Source organism: Anneissia japonica, unplaced genomic scaffold (genome assembly GCF_011630105.1).
Source record: "Anneissia japonica isolate Jap-2015-1 unplaced genomic scaffold, ASM1163010v1 scaffold997_len2565447_cov190, whole genome shotgun sequence".
NCBI classification, from domain to species: domain Eukaryota; kingdom Metazoa; phylum Echinodermata; class Crinoidea; order Comatulida; family Comatulidae; genus Anneissia; species Anneissia japonica.
This window is the reverse complement of record NW_022696369.1, coordinates 1,210,786-1,232,387: the sequence shown is the minus strand read 5'-3', so window position 1 is coordinate 1,232,387 and position 21,602 is coordinate 1,210,786. Positions and strand designations below refer to the sequence as shown.

Below are 21,602 nucleotides of genomic sequence, written 5' to 3'. Positions count from 1 at the left end.
ACATGAGTATTGGTGTGTGGGCTAACGATAACCAATGGAAATTTAGATTGAACCTACTGTTGTCATGCGCATTAACGTTACTATAATGCTTCAAAATAAACAGCAAAATAAAAAAATAATTATGATTAGCCTATTAATAATTAGTATTAGTTGATTTCACCTAATATGTGAATTTGGCAGTGACAGTGATTTTAATCGCCTGTGAAACGACAACTGCCTTTACTTCATTCAAATTTAAGTCACCGACGGGGCCATGGCTAACACAGTATTGTATTGCAGCTGAAAAGTATACCGCAAAACATGTGCTTTCTGAAAGCCAACCCTATAAGAATGTGTGCTAAAACACACATTTTTAGAACGCATTCCTAACTGCGTTTTTGTTTTTTTGGCCAGTTTCTGCTGGAGAAAAAGCATGTGTTTTTTAATAACTGTTAAAAAACATGTTTCTTTCCTCAGCAGAAACAGGCCCTTGGCCAATGGCCAGTGGGGCGGAGGACTCCCAGTCAGAGGAAGAAGTGGGGAACACTGCTTTAAATAAATAATTTTCAGTCTGAGAGTACCATTGAGATGCTGGATTGATGTGAATTTTGGACCTGTTGGGGACCTTCGACCTTTGTCCCAAAATCTCTAGCACTGTCACTATGTTGAGCTCAACATCAGGCTTCACTATCTGACAATAAGCAGAAACCACAATATATATGTTTTGTTACCAATTTATTTGAGTATTATTTTCAACATCAAAAGTAAACTTCTAAAAATATATAGTGAAATAAAAGTTCAATGAAGTGCTACAAGTGCATAAATGCAACACAAAAAGAAAATAAAAACACCAAAAAAAAATCCAGTTTTGCACCAGATAAAAAAAAATCAATATATTAATTCATTTGCCAGGTTATGCAGTATATAAAAAAAATTATACATCAATATTCAATAGTGCACTATCAGAATATCATTAAATAATTAACAGAAATAACTTTAATGAAATTTCCATTGCTAAGCAAGGCTCAATGTTGGTTTTCTAACAATATAAGTGTCTGTATAGCATGGATGGAATCTACTTATCTGAGTTATACACGTCTCTATCTATATGATACACTTCTGTGGATGTTTACTAAATGTACTTCTGGATGATAATATCTTTCCGTATGGATAGATTTCTGTGTGTGTATTCATCTTTAAGTATAGAAGTCCACATATAGTGTATTATCATTGTTATAAGCTCCTCAAATCTTTTTCATACAAGGTGCTAATATAAAAACAACATTATCAATATCATATCTTACTGTTTGAATGTAATTTCTTTTTGATATATATACATCCTTTAGCATCTCTAACACATTATGATGTCTATATAGATCCCAGTATGGATGAAATCGCAATAGGACTATTAAGTGGATATTAAATCTGTACAGATCATGTGATATTCCAGTATATAGTAGAGTAAATCACTCTATTCATACTGATATGTTTAGAATCACCAACATCAATTGAAAACAAACAGCACTCTCCTACTCTGAGATGTTACATTCGATTTGTTAAGTATACCACAGTAAGCACAAGTCCCTAATTTCTCTACCATGATGGTTGGCAGAGCTTATCCAGGAATGTAGTTTAATATCTGCACTGTATTTTCCAACACTTAAATTGCATGTCATCAAGGTTACAACATAAAAGGATCTATCATAACTACATCATAGTCATATTCATTTTTGTACCTTAATAAGGCTGGATGTTTTTTTGTAATTGAGGGGGCTATTTTTCCCGTTAAAAAATCTAATGTCTCCAAATCACACAGCACAAACATTTTTTTTTATAAAGTAACTGGGGGTAGAAAAACATAGTTGCTTGCGTGCTGTATTTTACCATGAAAAAAACTGAAAATTACCCATTCACAGTCTTAATAGATTCCTGAGTAAAGAGTTCACAGCAGTGCATATTTGATTTCAAAAATGAGAATTATAGAACATGAGAGAAAATAAATAGAACAACAATTAGATGATAAAATAAATGAAAGATATCAGTAATCATTATTTGATACAATATTTAAGAACTTGTCATTACATTATTTAAACATTTGAGTTGAAACTCACAGGTGTAAAAAATCTATCTAAAAAGTTTACTAAGAATTTATGTTTATTTTTCTCACAAGCATCCAATTTTATCATTTACATCTTTCTAAAAAAAAATAGAAAAGTAATTTTACAGACACATTAGCACAAACATGATACACTTTCTATAAAAATCAACAAAACATAGAAAACTTTAACAAATAATATAGATGATGTTGATATTTCCACCATCAGAGGATGAAGTTGATTCACTTCCAATATACACATCATTAGATATAAATTTGAATAAGTTTACAGAACAGACCAAACCTCTTTCATCCTCCCCTTGCAGGAGGCACGCTGCTTAGGCTAGCAATGCCTTCTGCTAGGCCTAACATTATTTGTCAAATAGCATTATGCTTTAGTTTTATATCCAACTGGTATTCCATTAACGATGGAGAGTGTTTGACTTTATATACATTTATTTAAGTTTCACTCTGTCGAATACTTGTCCTCTCATCCACAAAGGCAGGATCCAATGGCAGACTCAGGAGTGTTATCAATAGTTTTCACTAAATATTTTAAGAAATCAAGGAACTGGATTTTTTAAGAACTTTGTCTCTCATCCACTGTTAATCAGTAGCACAACCCTGTTGCTAATCCTGAAAAAGCCACTGCAAGCATTGTTAATGTTACACACATAATTACAATTTGAGCTAAACAGTAATGCTCATATCATGTACAAAACAGTTGTCTGCAAACCTAGAATCTAAACTCTTATATCATTTTAGTCTGCAAACAATTATATTTTTACTTAATTTTTACATTTATTTATAAAGCTTTTGAAACTAATTTTATTTATTAGTTGGTTAAAGGCTAATTGAAAAAAATTAATCAATCATTTATTTATTTATTAGGAAAGAACACTACAAACATATTGTCGATTGAATCTGTCTGCAAAAGTCACTGTCAGTGCTCTTAACGTAACACACAATTTCTTCCCCCAGATACTAAATACTAAACCTTAATATCTATTCTATATAATTGCATTTTACCTATTAATTTAGTAAGTAGAATTTATAAATTCTTGTGCCATTGTTCTATCATTCTCAGGACTCTTGTCTGTGATTATATTCTAAACATAAAAAAGGGAATATATTTGAAAATAGATCTATTTTTAGATGAATAATAATCAAACTAAGCTTAAACCTGTTTCTTCCATACCTGACTGGCTTAAAATTAAGCCATCTCGTAATCCCCCAAGTTATATGGTGGGGGTCGACTGTGCGGACTGCTCTGTGGTCGACTCTGAGGACGGCTTTGTGGTCTGCTTTGTGGTCTGCTCTGAGGGCGCCCTTGCTGGGGCCCGGTCGGCTTGCGACGACGTCGAAGAGTCTGGGCACCAGGAAGATCTCGTGCTTTCTTCATGTTGGGGTTGCTACTTGGAGTGTGAACACTGCAACATGCGATGAATAGTCCCATTACAAGTACCACAGCTAGAGCTATCAATGCCGTTGCCCACCAGTTTTGCTAGAAAGCAAAGAACAGAAAAAAAATTAATACATAAATTATTATTATCATTCTTACCACTATTATTACTTATTCAACAATATTTTTTCAAAATTTTAGAACAAAATTCAATCTTCCTCAGATTCATGGGGAGCATTCCAAATCACTCCTGTGTGGAGAAAATACACAAACATCTAGTATATACCACATACATAAAATCCAGGCATCTGATTGGTTAAAAAGTGGGTAATAACTTCAACCATCACTCCTATGACTTGGGTTGAATTACCTGGGGAAAAGTATTACCATGTTGAATGATAATACTTTTTTACTAGATCACGATGTAATCTCTAGGCCCCACTTGTAACGTTGTTGTGTAATTTATGACATGCACAGATGGTAAAGGGGACTACATCCTCTGCCACAAGGTGTGTACTCTTTACATGACTTTTTTTAGGTCTCATAGAATCTATGTTTGAGGTATAAAACAAATATTGACTGCTCCAGTTCTTGGTGATGTGGAGACCGTAGCCTATTACTAGTAGCCTAATCACCACATCACCTCGGGCCAATAGATTTCACCGTTCCCCTCATGCGCAGTCATTAAAATGTTCATATCAAAGTAGTCTAGGCACTACATCAGTGCTTTACATAGGATGGACACCTCAACATACTTACTTTTTCAACAGGTAAAGAAGCATGAATGCTGGGTCATGTAAGCTATTACATGAGCATGAGAAGCTTATAATAACTGACATGAGCAGCTAGCCTGAAAGATTCTCATTACTTTGAACAGTGGAATTGGAAAGCTGTCATTACGAATCATACCTTATAATTTAGAAAATCTATTTTGAAACAGTATATGGAATCAAGAAGTAACCTTACCTTAATCCAATCTGCAATATCCTGGTAAAGCTGGGGATTAAAGAGGGCGGTAGTTAAGCGAGACAATGGTCCACTAGAATCTACATCGCGACATTTATAGAACACATCACAATAACCGTTGAAATTCTTGCATGGCGTTCCAGCAGGTTGAAACAGGACTTTTTCATCATTATTACTTTCATCAGGGTAATTTTCACCGTAATCACTGATAATTTGTGCCATTGCTGGTATTTCTGTACTACTCTTACATGTGTCTTCCTTACCTAAGAGAAAACAGATTGTGTCAAGTAATTGTGCTACATTCAATTTATTTTTTTTTCAATTAAAGCTATTTTCTATAGTGTATCTCTTGAAAGCAGAGAATATAAAAAAAAATTGTATTACCAAAATTACAGATAAATAAATAAATCACAATTTATATAAATATAATGACAAAATTTGAGATTTACCCAATTTTTTCAACAGTATAATATAAACAATGTTAAAATTTACCCATTTCTTGACAACAGATATGACAGAGTTTTTTGTTGTCTGCTTCAGTTGGACTTCCAGCTGGTAGACTACAGTAGCAGGCTTCTAATCCCTCAAATTTGTCACAAACTGACCCAGAGCACTCCTATATTCGTTAGGAAATTAAAATATTATGCTCACAAGTTCTGTGAAAACTGCATAAAAATACTGCAACAACAATACAAAGTTTGTAGCTCATACTAAACAATATTGGATAACCTCTTGATGATATTTGTAGCTCTACCCAATGAAAATTAGAACGACATAATTAAAAAAATAATAGTTCTATAGAGAAAGGAAGAGGATTGGAATGGAAGATTAAACAAACAAGAGAGCGGGACAATTAAATCTAATAATAATAATAATAATAATAATAATATTACTAAAACCTACCTTAAGGGGAAGTTAGACAATAGAGAAATTAGTGAACGATTAAAAAACGATATTAAGGAGAAAATAACATGGCGTTAAAGGGAAAATAACACAAAAGTTATTCCCCTTAAGTCCGAGTTAGCGCTGGTTGCTATAATAATAATAACAACAATAATAATAATAATAATAATAATAATAATGCTGCTTTATTGGTCCTCATTCAAATAAGAAATCAAAAATTCATGTTGGGCTCCGTGCCACACAACTTAACAAAAAAACAACGGACACAAACGGATACAAACATTGTCCTTGACACGCCTAATTCTCAATATGAGGGTTATTCGACATTGTCCTTGACACGCCTAACTCTCAATATGAGGGTTATTCGAGGAGCCAAGGTATCAGACTCCAATTAAAACCCGACACTGGCCAGGTTTAAAGTTTTCGGCTAAGTCATTGTGATTCAAATGATATTAGAAAATTACGCATTTAAGCTAAAGATGATGAGCAATACTCACCCCATCATAACATATCTGTTTGTTGTTATTACAGAATGTCTTGTTGTCCTTATGTGTTGAGGCTGGACAGGTTGCATTTGAACCAGTATACAGTAGCTAAGGAAACCCAACTAAGAATCTACAGTTTACAGTGCAGGAAAGTTCACATCAAAACCCTACTCACTGCAGCCAAACCACATGGGTCACGCCACTACAAAAATGCCAAATTGTTAAAAAAATGAGCATCGATATTAAAAAATGTACAGTCAAACTGGGAGAAATTCATTAGTGAGAAAAGCTGTAAGGTAAATAATTAAAACAATTGACCCAGATTAATAGCAGACATCTTTAGTATTATATTTTATTATATCTGATTCCAGTTCTGCATCACCAACCAGTTCATACCAGGTATAGGGTCAATTACTCTGTTACAGTGAAAATATCAATTACTTCTGTAATTGATTACATTTTCATTGTAATTGATTACATTTTCCAGGGGTGGTTTCAGTAGGGGGCATGAGGAGCACCTACCCCCCACCCCCATTTTTCCTCTAAATTTTAAAAATTAAATTGCAAATCAATGTTGCTGTATGTGTTACTCACTTTTCTGTTTTTAAACTGTTGTGCCCCCCGTTTGAAAAATTCTGGATCCGCCCCTGTTTTCACTGTAATTGATTACATTTTCACTGTAATTGATTACATTTTCACTGTAATTGATTACATTTTCACTGTAATTGATTACATTTTCACTGTAATTTACCCCATGCCTGGATCATTCACAGTATTAATGCATTACATGTCAAAGGTTAAAGGTTTTATATTTAAAAACCCTAAACTATTAACCTTAATTTCACATCACAAAAGGATATTCGCATTTTGCTTCATCGCTGCAATCCGTCACAGCACGACACGTTTTCATACCGGCACCAATATAATCACAGGTAGTCTCATTGCAACACTGTCCTTGCGAGGGACTACAGTTTGCAGAGGACTTCAGCGTACACATGTTCGTTTGGCTAGGGTCATCCATACGGGCATTGCAGCATTTATCCTCACACTGGTCTTGGTAACCACAATCACACTGTTCGTTACCTTCAACAATGCGATTTCCACAAACTTCACGGTCTCCAGTGACTGCAAAAATCAGAACATAAACCGGCAGTTAATATCTACATGTAAAATTAGCCAAATAAGCATACTCTTTGGAGGTAGATTTTATGCTAAATATATTTTTGTATTTTTATAATTATGTAGGTAAAATTTGTTTTCCTTCATATTATAGCATCTAAACCACTTTACCTACAAAATTATAATATGTAACCATATTCATCAAATATTGCATATTTACAAAAATGACTAACTTCCCATACGTAATAAAGTTACTGTTGATCAGTGGTGGACCGTCAAGGCAAGCAAGGTATGCAGTGCATACCCTGACTAAAACAAATAAGAAAATATCGTAGTACAGTTTCTGCGTTTGATTTAGCATTTCTTAGCCACAATCTTCTATGTAAACCTTAATTTTTCGAGTGGATTGCTGTAGCTTATTGGAAAAGCAAAGTTTTCCAATGTTTGGCCTACTTTGGTATCTAGGATAAGTCACATTCGGGCCTATCGCATTGTACTCTCAGCTGCTTAGAATTTCCGCATGGCTGGTTTTCAATATCAACCAATCACGTATTCAGTGAGTCAATGGAAGTCAGAGCATACCCTACAACACTTAAATTTGCTATTGTGAAAACCGTGTGGCGGCATCAGAATACCTAATGTGCGCATGCTCTTCTTCTCGCAAATCAGGACCTCCACTGCTGATCGGATATGCTATCTATATGCCTAATCTCAATAATTAAAGTTTAAATAAATTTGCATGCATATAACTGTATAGAAGAGACTTTGAATTATTATTATTTGAATTGAAATATGTTAAAATAGAGGAATAAGAATTATTTTGAAAAGAAGATAATACAACCATGCCGGTATTAAAAATAACATACATTTGTATTTTGGCTACAGCGCAATCTGATCCTGTATTGTAGTAGGCTTACTTTTCCTACTAGTAGGCCCTCGCATCAGTGGCATAGGGGTCTTGAAATGGAAGGGAGCTGATGGAGTGGGAAGGTAAAGTGGGGATCAGTGATTAGGTGAGGGAGCTAACTCACAAGATAATATGTGATTTGAGGTGATTTTTAACTTCTTAAGCATGATTTGTGGGCGGTGGATAGGCGTGTGCGACCCTCGCACATTACAGATATGCCTATACATAGCATACCCTGCAATTTACCCTATGGTCTGCCACTGCTATTGAGAATTAAGTAAACAAAAAATAAAGAAAAACATAATGAAAAATGGAATAGTACTGAACTTTTATTGATAGGTAAAAACATAAAATTTGATTCTACAGGAACTTACCTTCGACAAAGCATGTGGCTTTGGCGTCCAAAACTCTCGAGATATTACCGATGCTGCACTCGGAGAACAAATTGTTGTTCACGCGATCCCCAGACGTTGCACTCGCATACATAATGAAGTTTCCTTGTTTACGCGTTTGGGAGTTGGAGCTGTCACCAGGCCGACATCGTGATGGATAGTCATGCTGAAAACAATAGAGGGCACTTTATAATAATATTCTGTGACTGAGGATTAAGTGCATGTCTTGATTCACAAGTACTACTTACGACTAACCCTACTATCAAAAGTAAATATAATCTAAAGCTCACTGCATCGTACAACGGTACCACTACGACAAGTACGCTCTCTGTGAGCGCTAGACGTCGCGACGTGGTCTGCTGATTGTCAGCAGCTGTCTGAACAGATCGTTATTAAAAACAATCCGTTGCGCATGTTGGGTGTAGTGGGTGCCCAGCCTAACTCTTTCAGGTAGCACTATCAACATTTTCATAGGTTTCAGTGTGCTGTATATTTGACAGCAAAGCTTATTCGACCGGCACTTGTTACAAATTAATGCAGCGTTAAAATCGTACCATATTGCACACAGCCCTATCTGAGTTAGGGCAGTCAGGGGCAGATCTAGGGAGAATATGTTGGGGGAGGAGGCTAGGGCTCAAACCAAAAAAAGAGAGAAAAAGAAAAAAGAAAAGAGAGGAAGAGAGAAGCATGGTTCTCCAAAACAAGCTAATTTCCGACTTAAATTCCATTATCAGTGTCTATTGTCAGCATTTTCAAACTTTAATATCTACTTTATTGGTCTCTGCACTAAATTTTCAAAATGACTAGAAATACTCCTCCGGCATCAGAGAATGTAGCATTAGCAGTTTAAGTTGTAGCCTGATATACTGCAATAAGATAGTACATTGGAACACCATATTAAATAGTAATTTAATCAATAATGATCTTTTTCTTCAGAAGAAGAATAATGATAATGATAAAGGTTTTTGAAACATACTTACAGGGGAACCAAAGTTGTGACCGAGCTCATGCGCAAACGTAATATGCGAGACCTTTGATGGAACTCGTGCTCCGTAGTTCTTCACAGTAACGATACCCGTGTTGAGACTCTGTGATCCACCAGTAAATGTTTTGTACTTTTCGCATATACCACCGGACGTTCCACCAGAAGAGCCCACCCATGCGAGCCCAAGGACACCATCGTTGAAATCACGATTTGCGAATACATAAGCCAAGCAGTAACTGTTGTGGTTCTGTAAAGAGTTTAGCTCAAGGAACTTTTCAACACCAATGTTATCCTTACGAAATGGGTTTGAGGTGTCAGCAGCTTCTTTTGTTCCATTGATGCGAATCCTATCTACCTCAAATCCGATGCCGACACCCCACGGAGACTGAAAGCGTGTATTCTCATAAATAATGTTTACTGCTGTGACATGATCATGCAGCTCGGCTATGACCTCGTTCTCATCATTGCCAAATAGGGCAGTGTATGTATGATCAGCTTGAATGTATAAATTGCAGCCTTTTTTGTCAGGGTTGACTACTGCTCGTTTGTGACGTTGTGAGGCAGAATACATTTCTGCAGGACTTTCTGCATTTTTATTGGAAACCTAGAATAAGCATGGAATAATAATTTGAAGATTCTGTTTAGGTTTGGGTTACAAATCAGAAAAATTGAAATGTACAGATCTGTCTCATTGATAATTTTTAGAGATGGGTTACGAAAATATAATTTAAATTTAATAATTAATAATTTATAATTTATTTATTTATTTTATTTTTATAATTTAATTTAAGTGGATTTCCAGACTTTACCATAAACATGGTATGTCTGCAACTTCACAGATATACTACTCCACAATACAATCACACTACTTACATCATCATTATTTTCTTGTGCATATTCTTGCATACGTTGAAGGATTTGGTCCTTGGCGGCACATCCGTACAGCTCTGGAGGGGGCTCAATGTGTTTGCTCATATATATCACAGAATGAAAGTCAGTTTCTTCATCGAAATACCGATGAGCTGGTTCTATGAAATACTCATCATCACCTGTTACAATTCTACCCCGGAATGTATCATTGATTATGGATCCATGGCAAATACTGCTAGGATCATCTGGTGGAATAATGTACAAATTAATATTACATTTCAGATAGAGCTGAGCAAATTCACTCTTTATTGGCTAAAGGTTGTTGACCGTTCTGTATGGGTGCTTACCTGATACAGCTGACTGCCAGTTAAGCATGGCCTTGTAGAATCGCACCAGACTTAAGTGACAAGTTATCAAAGTACAATTTTAAAAGTATAAATCTTAAGTAAAATTCTACAGAATAACTGCACACCTCGCTCTACAGTACCCAAAAATAAAATGTGCATGTTATAAGATACTGTAGTGAGTGTAGTGTAGTGTAGTGTGTCCAGATCATGCAGCAGGACTACTGTAAAATCCATGGAGTTGACATAGGTTTGCATGACTGCTAATGACCACAGAACTAAAGCACATATGTACAACACTGCTCAGTGCTCACTATACAAAAATCATTTTTGTATGCAACATACTCAGTATTCACACATTCAAGAAATAATGTCATATTGTACATGTATTGAAACAGAAAACAATTACTTTCTACTTGATAGTACATCTTACCTTCTAATACTCCTGTATATATATGATCTGGAGTATACCTCCTGGTTCCTTGGCTACTCTCCACCACTAGATCTTTAGAAAACATGGGAGCCTCCCTCTTTAATCGCAGCTTAAAATGTCTGTGGAGAGAGATTATGAATTGATTTAATTGTTTACCTAAGAACAAATATGAGCACTTCTTTTAATTTTGTCTTTTTTTTCCTTCTTTTTTTCTGTTGTTTATCAATGTTTTACTCGGTTCCCAATGGAAAATAATCTTTTTTCTTTTTTTTAGGATTAATTGGGTCATCCCGAATATGTCCAAATGTTTCTTGAATATGAATTCGAAATAAAAACCAAACATAATGTGATGGCTCCAAATTTTGTTGGCTAAATATTGAATTGGCTTGAGTGAAAAACAAATCTCCTCTTTCAAATGATATACTGTATAGAGGAATAATTTAATATTTTTAGGCACTATTGGACTGTGCAACTGTTTTTATTCCTAGTGTTCTAGCTACACAGATGGGTTTGAACTCACAAGATATCTGTGTAAGAGTAGTTGTAGCTGTGTTGGTCTCAACAATAAGGATAACAGGTAATGATGATATGGTACAGAACACAATGGATAACAGTGGCGAATATAGAGCGGGTGTTAGGGGCGTATGCCCCCTCTATTTTTTTTATGTAAAAAAAATGTTTAAGTATATCAGAAAATTACCAAGCTAAATAGTAAAAATTAATTAAATACAACATCAAATTAATGAAGGTACTAGAGGTTTATGGGAGATTATCCACTTGCTCCCCTACTAGGGGCTCTTCTCTGAGACTCCCAGTTCGCACATTCACGTCCCCTTTTTCTTGTGGGGTTGGATCAGCCCTTGGGTATGCTTTTAATAGACAGGGAGATGCTATAGTTCTGACTTTAGAACACGGATTGTTTGGTTTTACAGAGTGTACCTTTTAACTTCAAATATTACTCTAGTTATCCGAGTTAAGAACAATTCAATGCCAGCTCGAATGAACCCAGCAGAATCAGAATTGACTGCAATTTTCTAACTCCCCCCACCCCCACGAGTGAATTCAGCCTGACTCTGTAGTCTAGTCTGACCGTAAACTTAAACTACTACTGCACCGTATAAGCATTGATTAATGATGCAGTGAGACATTTGTTTATATTAACAGTGCAATTATTAGCTTTAAGGTATTTGACTTATAACCTTAATTTAGTCATTTTAATTAAATCAATTTTGTCTTTTTAATGAATTGCTTGATTGATAATAGATTGATTATACACCATTACATGCACCTACAGTACAGTTTCATTTGAAATGAAAACTTGAAAAATTCAAACTAGATAGTTAAATGATTACAAACAATTACTGTATAAGAGGTATTCTTTCTTTTGACTTCTTTAGAATTTTCAAACATTTTCTTTTTAAAGACATATTGTCCCTTGCAAAATACTCCAAAAATCATAAAAATTATTTTTGAAATTAACTTGACCATTTGGTAACATAAAAATTAACATAAAAATTATCAACTTGGACATAGAAATTAGTGTATTTAACAATGTTTACCCATCATTTTATACTGCGAAAAACGGTAGAAATACTTCCAGTCACTGGTTTTATTATTTTTATTATAATTATCCACTTAAAAATCAAGGTAAACATTTTTTAAATTCAATAATTTTTCAATTTAATAATTTGTATGTTACTGTAAAATGAGCAAGTTAATTTAAAAATTATTTTTTATGATTTTTTTGTCATTTTTCAGGGGTAATAAATCTTTAAATATTGCTTAATGTTATCCAGGAATGGTTTTAAAATTAAAATGAAAACATTGTATTCCACAAGTAAAAAGGATCAAGTAAGTCAACTTCCAAATTTTAGTTTTGCTGATTTAAAGATTAAAACAAAGATGGTATGATGTTTATGCAAAGGGCTATCAGGGCCGTCAGGTTTGTGGAAGTGTTGCCTATTTTATTTCTCTTGTATTGTGGCTTTGGTCATAGGTCAGACAGTAGTTTTGCAGTACATACTATTATTATTATTATTATTGATTGGATAATTATTGATGTTCAATCTATTGTGAAATGTTTACAATGCCTCATTGATTGCCAACTGAGTTACAAAAATAATTAAAGGTAAAGTATACTATCTGCCTCTAATGTCAGACAATGCACTTACATAATAATAGTAATCTTCTTCTGCAGATTTTTGCATATATTGAATGGTACTTAGACCATAATATTGCTGGTTGAATTCTCAGAACAGCGTATACATTGCTTTGGCTTTACATTATTAATTTGTATATGAAATTTGGTACAATTATTATAGCCTATCTTATTATAGTATACCCTATGGGGTAAAAAGTTAATATAGTATTAAATAATAATCATATTATATTACAATATAATAATATATTAAATGTAGACTACATAGACTAAAACATCTTTCAAATTTTAACTTTCTCCTTATCAATAACTTGAGGTAATTAAAAAAAAAACAACAAAAGTTTACATGCTTTTTATTTTAAAACTTGATTTGTATATAGTTGAAAAAGTCTAAGACTATGGTACTGTAGGTCTACCCACAGAAACTATAGTACTGCATCTAACGAAACAAGCTACCCTAATTGCATAGATCCTTAATTTTAATTGGCATAATTACAACAAAATTGGTATTATAAAGAATTGTATTAAAATTTGCTACAGTCAGTCATCAGTCATGTAAAATCAGGAAATAGTGAGACACACTATAGTACTATAATAAATATTTCAATCAATATTCTCACTGTGTTGTAGGAAATCATGCATGTACTATGTATATTGTTACCAAAACATGAATTTTTGTCATTATGCTATCCTGCATTATTGTGTCATGATCTTACTTTTTTCACTACAGAATAAGGATCAGTGACACTAAATTGTTAATAATAAAATGACTCGTTTTTTCAACAAATAGCATGACTTGTACGATTTTTGGATTTTTTTATGTGTACATCTTTTTATTTTATATAAGAACACATTTTATAAAAACAGTGAGAATAAAACTGCTTAAAAATTAAGAACAAAATAAGAACAAATTAAGGCAGAGGTAAAATTTCAAATGAGGTTTTTATTTATTTTTTTAACAGAAAAACCAACCAATCTTATGTGTACATTAGGTGCCACTATGAATTACACTTTTTTTTAAAAATAAGAACCAGTAAAATTTTGCCCAGGCTCAGTGTTCTTATTTTTTGGCCGATTTCAGGCTCAAAATGTTCTTATTTTGTTCTTAGTTTATACACCTTTTAAACAAAAAATTGTACGCCAGTATGCACTGTACTGGAATGTAGGTGAAAGTGTCCCCACAAAAAATGGCCCCCAAATGTCAGTTTATAGAGGGAATTACAGTCACACCTACTGCACATAATGTACAGATATAATATTTTGGTTTTTAAAAATATAAACCTCATTTGAAATTTTACCTCAGCCTCAATTTGTTCTTATTTGTTCCTAATTTTAAGCAATTTCAGCCTTAGTGTTCTTATAAAAAAAAGTGTACCATGCAGTACAGTACTGTACAATAATAATTATCTACTATCTTTGAAAAGTGTGTAAAATAAGAACAAAATAAGAACATTTTGAGTCTGAAATCGCCTAAAAAAAAATTGGATTGGATTGGATTTATTCAGTGTAAACACCAAGGATAGCCCACGAAAGTCTAGAGATCTCCACGGTTCAGCGCACACACAGTGGCTACCACCAGATTAGCTGACTGAGCTAAGCTTAGCTTTTGCTCTCTGCTGAGCCTAGTCAAAATTTTACTGGTTCTTATAAAAAGAAAGTGTAGACCTAAAATAGTGACCAGCCCTTCAACAACAACACCAGTTTTTCTTCTGAAAACCTGCAGGGGTCCTCTGCGCATTTTATTAAGTTTTACATGAATTTGTTATTTATTGTACATGATGTTTGTTTCAAAGCAAAATTTCTTTTGAAATGTTTAGCAATTATTTATGTTTTCTGCTGAACAATAGGAAACCGGATTTAGAGAAGGCCAGATGAAACAAACCACAAGTTTATATCAAGCTTAACCTTCCATGAAAAGCATTCAATTACTCACACAACCAAAGAACTAGCAACACTGTACAGCAGCATATTATATTTAAGGAGAAAAAAACACATACTACAATCATAGACATCTGCTCAATGCAAGAAAAAATTATACAGTAATCAATATTCATAAGACTTCATAAATGTTAGAGAGGAAAAGACTAAACTATGATTACTGACTGATCTTTATAGAGTGAATAAGAAGAGTGGCTCAAATATACAGTACAGTGTTACCATAAAATATTAATATATGATAATAATGTTAATGCCTGGAAATGTTATACAGTAATTCTTATAAACAGGTGCGCTAACAACAGGACAAAAACAAAATTTTATTTCATATTCAGAACATTTAGTATTGGCAGGAAGGTAGGTTTGTGAAATGAGAAATGAAATGTTTTGACTAATTAAATTAAATTCAAATTACTAAGTGTATGTTACAGAGACACCCAAAATTATATTTGTCACAAAGAGCTATAAACCATGACCTTGCTTTATCCCTTCACTATAAAACATGTACTGTACTAAATCCAAACATGCATCAAACAAGGAAAGAACTAACTCAATATACCTATAGTATTACACATTTAATTACCATTTTTTTCTTTTTAACCTGGCAATTTGTACACCACCAAAGGAGTTTGTGTACATTAAATTAACTTAATACACTACCGTAAAACCTCAAATTCAAGCCCTGGGCTTCTTTTTTTCTGCGAACTTTGGATGGGCTTCTTTTTTGCGATGGGCTAATTTTGCAAAGTAAAGAGGGGCTTTTTTCAAAATTAATGCTGTAAATTTTGAGAATTTGTACTATAAAACAATAAATAAGGCCATTGTAACATCAATGTGTATCATAGAGTGTATTAACTGGCATTAAATCACCTACACTACTGTGAAATAAACCAAGCTTAGTTTTTATTTTTTTTTTAAATTCATGTACTGTACAGCGTATACTGTACTATCTTGAAAAGAACCCTGATAGCCCACGGGCTTCTTTTCGAGATGGGCTTCTTCTCAAGGCTACAGTACTGTAATTTTGCAAATTAAAGAGGGTGGGCTTCAACTTGAGATAGGCTCCGATTCAAGATGGGCTTCCCATTGGGGTTTTATGGTGTTTAATGTGTTGTATGAATTTTCATAGGCTTGAGAAGATTCAATGAAGACTATAAGAATACTTTTTCACTTTTTAGATAAAAATATGTATATTTTTTATTTAGACTATATATTCATTATCCTTTAATAATACTGTATATCTAGTCCATTAATATTGCTAGTGTTATTCCTGGTTCATTCTAACTAATTGAATTATAAAATTATAATTGAAAAAAAAATCAATTCCATTATGTGTTGTCAGGGACAAAAGAATAATACATATTGTACTCCAAGAAAAAAAATACAGGCCATTCCTGCAATTCAACATTTTGACTCTTTAGTGTGTCATCACCAGACTATGTAACCACATAGAGAAAATATTTTCTCTATGATGTAACTAGGGTTACAAGTGTTGGATGTAATGACATTACAATCAAAATGGTTCTTCACAGAACCAAAATACCAGCAACTGAGATTTGCAGTATTTAAGCCACATGGTGTACTGAAAACCTCTAATTATTTATTAGGATTTACTGTACTGTATTATTTTCTTTTCTTGGGAGTACAGAATGTACTCTTTCGGTATCTGAAACTAATCAGTGGACCCTTTGGTGGTTGTGAGGAAAAAAACTTTTGAAGCAAATCAATTTGTTATCTATTGAGTGTTTTAGTTATGGACACCTTTATTTGAAAACACAGTATGTTTACAATACAATAACAGTAGACGCCCTGTTTAGTATGGCTGTATTATGACGAAGTACCAATTCAGAATTAGTCCTAGTTACATCCTGATCAAAGTCCAATGCTTCAGTGACAGGTAAAACAGACTATACCAACTAGGGCACTTTATATTGTAGTCTTCCACATTACGGTATATGGAATATGTCAGGTGAAACTTTTTATTTTATTTATGAGGGTCACAGTGACTGTATAGCAACAATTAAAAACCTAACTTAAAAGGGGATTCGAAAAATAAAAACATTACAATTGAACAGTAGTAAGTAAAAGCACCAAAGCACTTTCAATCCTACAGCTCTGGATTCAAATTTTGTGACATGCCAGTTTACCTAAGATAAATCCAACAAATTTTGTATTTGCTTTATTTTAAGAGGGGTGACAGGGATGGACTCATAAGAGTTTGAATGAAAAATGAAAAGAAATGAAAACCTATTTTATTTTTATACCTCCATGATGAGACTGACAGTAGATTTCCAGCTGTAATAGTGAGTCACACTTATGTTGGGTGTGAATGAAGTACAATAGAAAGTACTTGAAAATAAATATAAAAATCTTGGATTATTGTATAGTGTACTCCATAATTCATTGCAGAATAATAACCAATTTTCTTTTTCTCATATCTGAACAACCAACATTTCTTTATCTCAACAAAATTTACACCTGATTTTGAAGCTGAACATGAAAATTAAATTAGATTATTTCAAAAATGACAAAGATGTTAAAGCTGAAATTATTTCATCTGGTTTCTAATAATGGAAAATCATTTCGGAACCAAGAAATATGTATAGTGTATTATAATAGGTCTCCAGTTTGCATGGGCTTTAGCAGCTTTGGTCTCTAATTAGAATAATAACGATATAAGACATTTATTACAGTAATAGGGGAACTGCAGAAAAGTAGTCTTTAATTGGAGGGAGACCTGTGTTGTGATCATTGATGAATATGGCACACCAATAAGTATTTAGTGGTCCAAAATTTGTAATGTGCAAAATACTTCTTGGTTTACTTAGAATTTGTTCCACTTTCACAATAACCTTTGTTCAAAATGTGTAATCATAAACACCGGTCACAAAGGAAATGTTACAACTCATGAGATATATATCACCTGTTTTATTTCCACACGCTGCACACAAAGATATTATACTATAGTAGGTACAGTAGGCTAACATTTTATGGGGGTATATTGTACAAAAGGATGTCATCCAAATAAAAGACATTTTAATTTAAACACAGCAATGTCAAATTCTAACAATACATATAATGATAATAATAATAATAATAATAATAATAACAATAATAATAATAATAATAATAATATGATAATAATAATAATAACAACAATGATAATAATAATAATAATAACAATAACAATAACAATAACAATAATAATAATAATAATAATAATAATAATAATAATAACTAGCATAGCCAAAGTATAAACAAGTGTGTAGTTCTCCTTTTATATGCTCATGCATTCTTAATGACCTTTTTGTTTTATTGAATTGTTCAAGATTAAATGTCTTTCATCAGTTTGCATCTGTAGGAATTTACTTCGCAAATTCTTATTCTTAGTTTCTATTTCTACTTTCTATTCTTTTGAAGCATAATATTTATTGTTCACCAACTATCAAGTATGATGTCAGATTGAATGGAGCTATCAAACCTAGCATAATGAAAATATAAGTCATTGTTACAATAAAAAAAAAAGGTTCTATGCATGAAAATGGGGTTTCTAATTGCATAATACCAGTTCATTTCCTGGTATATATACTATGTGTACTGTATAACATGTGATGTGTGAAAGTATGTACTATACAGTACATTTAAGACTTGAAGTACTGTATGTGGTGTGTAGTGTGATATATAGCGTATAATACAAAGGTCTCTATGCGCTGAGAGAACTGGAAGAAAAATGGGGAAAAACTAAAGCAAGGATCTATCGTAAACAAACCTTGGAACAAAAAAACCAAAACACAACGCAAGCAGAGGAACCAGCATCACCGCATGATTGAAGTGACACTGTCTATTTGCAATGGGTAATTTCAATTAATCATGTGAGAGCAGCTTAGCTCAGTCGGCTAAACTGGTGGTAGCCACTGTGTGTGCGCTGAACCATGGAGATCTCTTGGTTCCAGGTTTAATTCCCATCGCTGCTCTCCTTGTATTTCAGTTGGAGGGCTGAAATGCAATATACAATGTAGTGCACCATCTTTTGGATAAGACATTTATGCTGTTGGTCCTGTGTGCATATGGCCCTTGTGCACGTTAAAGAACGCAGTGCACTCTTCGGAAAAGAGTAGGGGATTGTCTTCTAGTGTACTGCCCTATCACCACCAGAAGGACCCCACTAGAAATAAGTTTCCTTCAAACTTTTGTGGGTTATCCTTGGTGTTTACACCAAATAGATCCATTAATCAATCAATTTATGCATTATGTGCCTTGGTGTACCAATACAGGCCCTTGCACTTGATATAGAAATCATATCAAATCAATGTCTTACTTTTCATGTGCGCTGAATTCCAAGTACAGGTTTGGATGGTTGACTGACCTCCTCGCCCGCTCATGTTTTCTGCTCAGATCTGTTCTGCTATAATCCAAAGTTTCAAAATGGTTGATGAACTGATTCAGCCTTGCAGCTCCTGAGTAAATAAATTAGATTTTAAGTATTTTATGGTATGAAAACCAGTAATAGCAACTGTAGAACGCGACCTTTTATGTCTATAAAAACAACATACTTTAATTTATAATTTTTAATGCAATTTATTATTAATATTATTCAGTGAATGTAAACATAATTATTTACTCAATGTGATTTAAAGATGCAAATATAGGGGAAGGGAGGGAGCAGTTGCGGCTCCAGAAATTTTCGGACAAAATGTTCGAAAGTGGGGCCGACTAGAGCCAGTCAAGGTCCCGGAATAAAAATTCCTGTTAGTGTTTTTATGGTTTAGTAAGTACATAGCCCAAAATTGTGCATTTAGACCTCAATATCGGCATCAAATAGTCCAACGACCTTGTGTCATCAGATGACAGGGGTTCAGGCCTGTCCAGGTAAGGAGCACAGGTTTCCTGCTCCAGAAATAAAAAAAATGGCCCCCAGGACCCTACAATAGGTATGGGATGACCCCCTAAAACCACCTCCTTGGATCATATAGGCCTAGGCCCTGCTCCTCTCGTTCCATAGGTTTTTGATTGCTTCTTTTTTGTAGTACATTTTCATTTGCTGCCAGTGCCACGTTTTCACGTCTTCTATATTATCAAGTCTCCTGCAATCAGAGTGCCCTAAAACACACTTTTAAATTTATTATTCTTGAGATACGACAGTATGGTATCTATAGTCTATTATTAGCATTTTGTTTTTATCGATGAGGGAGGGACTGTTTATATTTGGCCTGTACCCGGGCTTGTAATAGTAAATATTATATAAAAACTGGTTTAATTCTAGTTTTTTAAAGAAAATGTATTTGAAGTCACAAAATTGCATTGTTATTTTATGCTGTTGAAATAATTGATGCGGCAAAAAAAAAAAATTTTTTTTTTATTCCCGCACCAATATTTTCCGAATTTTTTAACGCGGGCGGGAGTGATAATCTAATAAATTTTTCTATTTGCCATAAGCATAGGTTTTAGGTCTAGATAGCAGTAGTGCTTTATTGGCTTGGCTTAACTATAACCAAATAAATAATAATAATAATAATAATAATAATAGTGTAGTTTTATATAATAGCGCACATATCCATCTAATGTGTAAGATGCTCAGGGCGCTTGATATGTGGACTAGGAACTCGATACATTCAACAAACTTAATGGCCCAGCAGGAACATGACAATCAATTATTTAGTCCCCAATATTTTGGGTTTTCTTGTTTGTGTTTTCAAAAAATTTTCCAAATCATAGGCCCTTAATTTTAAACATGTACAATTTACCAGGGAGTTGTTACTAGGCCTATAACATCTCCCTGAATTTACTGAGCCTAGGCCTACCTACTCAATATATTAATAGCAGTACTATGTCTAGCTTGGATTACCCTGCAACTGCTTTCTAGCTTAGGCCCTTTATACTGGTGGTTTGCAAATATAATAAAAATACAAGCTAGGCCTAGCCTTAATAACACGAAGACAATCAGCACATGAGTGTAACAACTGAACAGCTGACTGCAGCCTAGCCTGACTATCTCACGAAAACCTTTCTCATAGGGCCTAGGTAGCCTTGTATTTACTATTTGTTTTCTCCGCATACTTACGAATTTTGACAATACACAACGTTGTGAAAATTAACAAAATTTGGCTGACTACTTTAGGCAACATCTTAACAAATCAAACTGTTGCTGTTGACCAGCCTAACAAGAAAATAACACAAATATAGTTCTGTATTAGGTCGGTTCTCTTCCTATGTGTGTATTTGTACTGTATGTTCCACTATTACGTCAACTCTGGTATTAATCATCAACGGAGGAAAACAGTGTATTTGGCCTACGCCCGGACGGATAAACAACAAATCTGTCAGATCCATTTAACAATCCGTTCATAAAAAGGTGTATTTGTGCATTATATGAAATGGGTATTTATTAAAATTCACAATGGAGGTATAAATTAGTGTTTCATAATATTCAGGCATATAATATGAATAGAGTAGTATTCATTATCAACAGGATTTACATGATAAAAAGACAATGTTAAATTAATTGCATCTTCTAGCCTCAGTGGAAAAAAAAAACTACCATATCTAGCTAGTAACCTATAGAGGGCGTATACACTATTTTGATTGTCCTCAAAGAGCAAAAAAGAGACCACAGTCATTTTCGGAAAGCA

At 33.7% G+C, this 21,602-nt stretch overlaps 1 protein-coding gene across 1 annotated transcript; it reads right to left on the bottom strand.

Moving 5' to 3' along the window:
• Window positions 1–697: 697 nt before the first annotated feature.
• Window positions 698–21,246, bottom strand: LOC117101974 (disintegrin and metalloproteinase domain-containing protein 10-like). The gene is made up of 11 exons (XM_033242117.1): window positions 21,035–21,246; window positions 19,292–19,430; window positions 10,881–10,999; window positions 10,107–10,348; window positions 9,229–9,837; window positions 8,231–8,414; window positions 6,691–6,955; window positions 5,843–5,927; window positions 4,935–5,058; window positions 4,443–4,705; window positions 698–3,578 (listed from the first exon to the last, which is right to left on the bottom strand). Exons 1-11 carry the CDS (start codon window positions 21,096–21,098, stop codon window positions 3,288–3,290), a joined length of 2,385 nt encoding a protein of 794 aa, XP_033098008.1. The 5' UTR covers window positions 21,099–21,246; the 3' UTR covers window positions 698–3,287.
• Window positions 21,247–21,602: the final 356 nt, after the last annotated feature.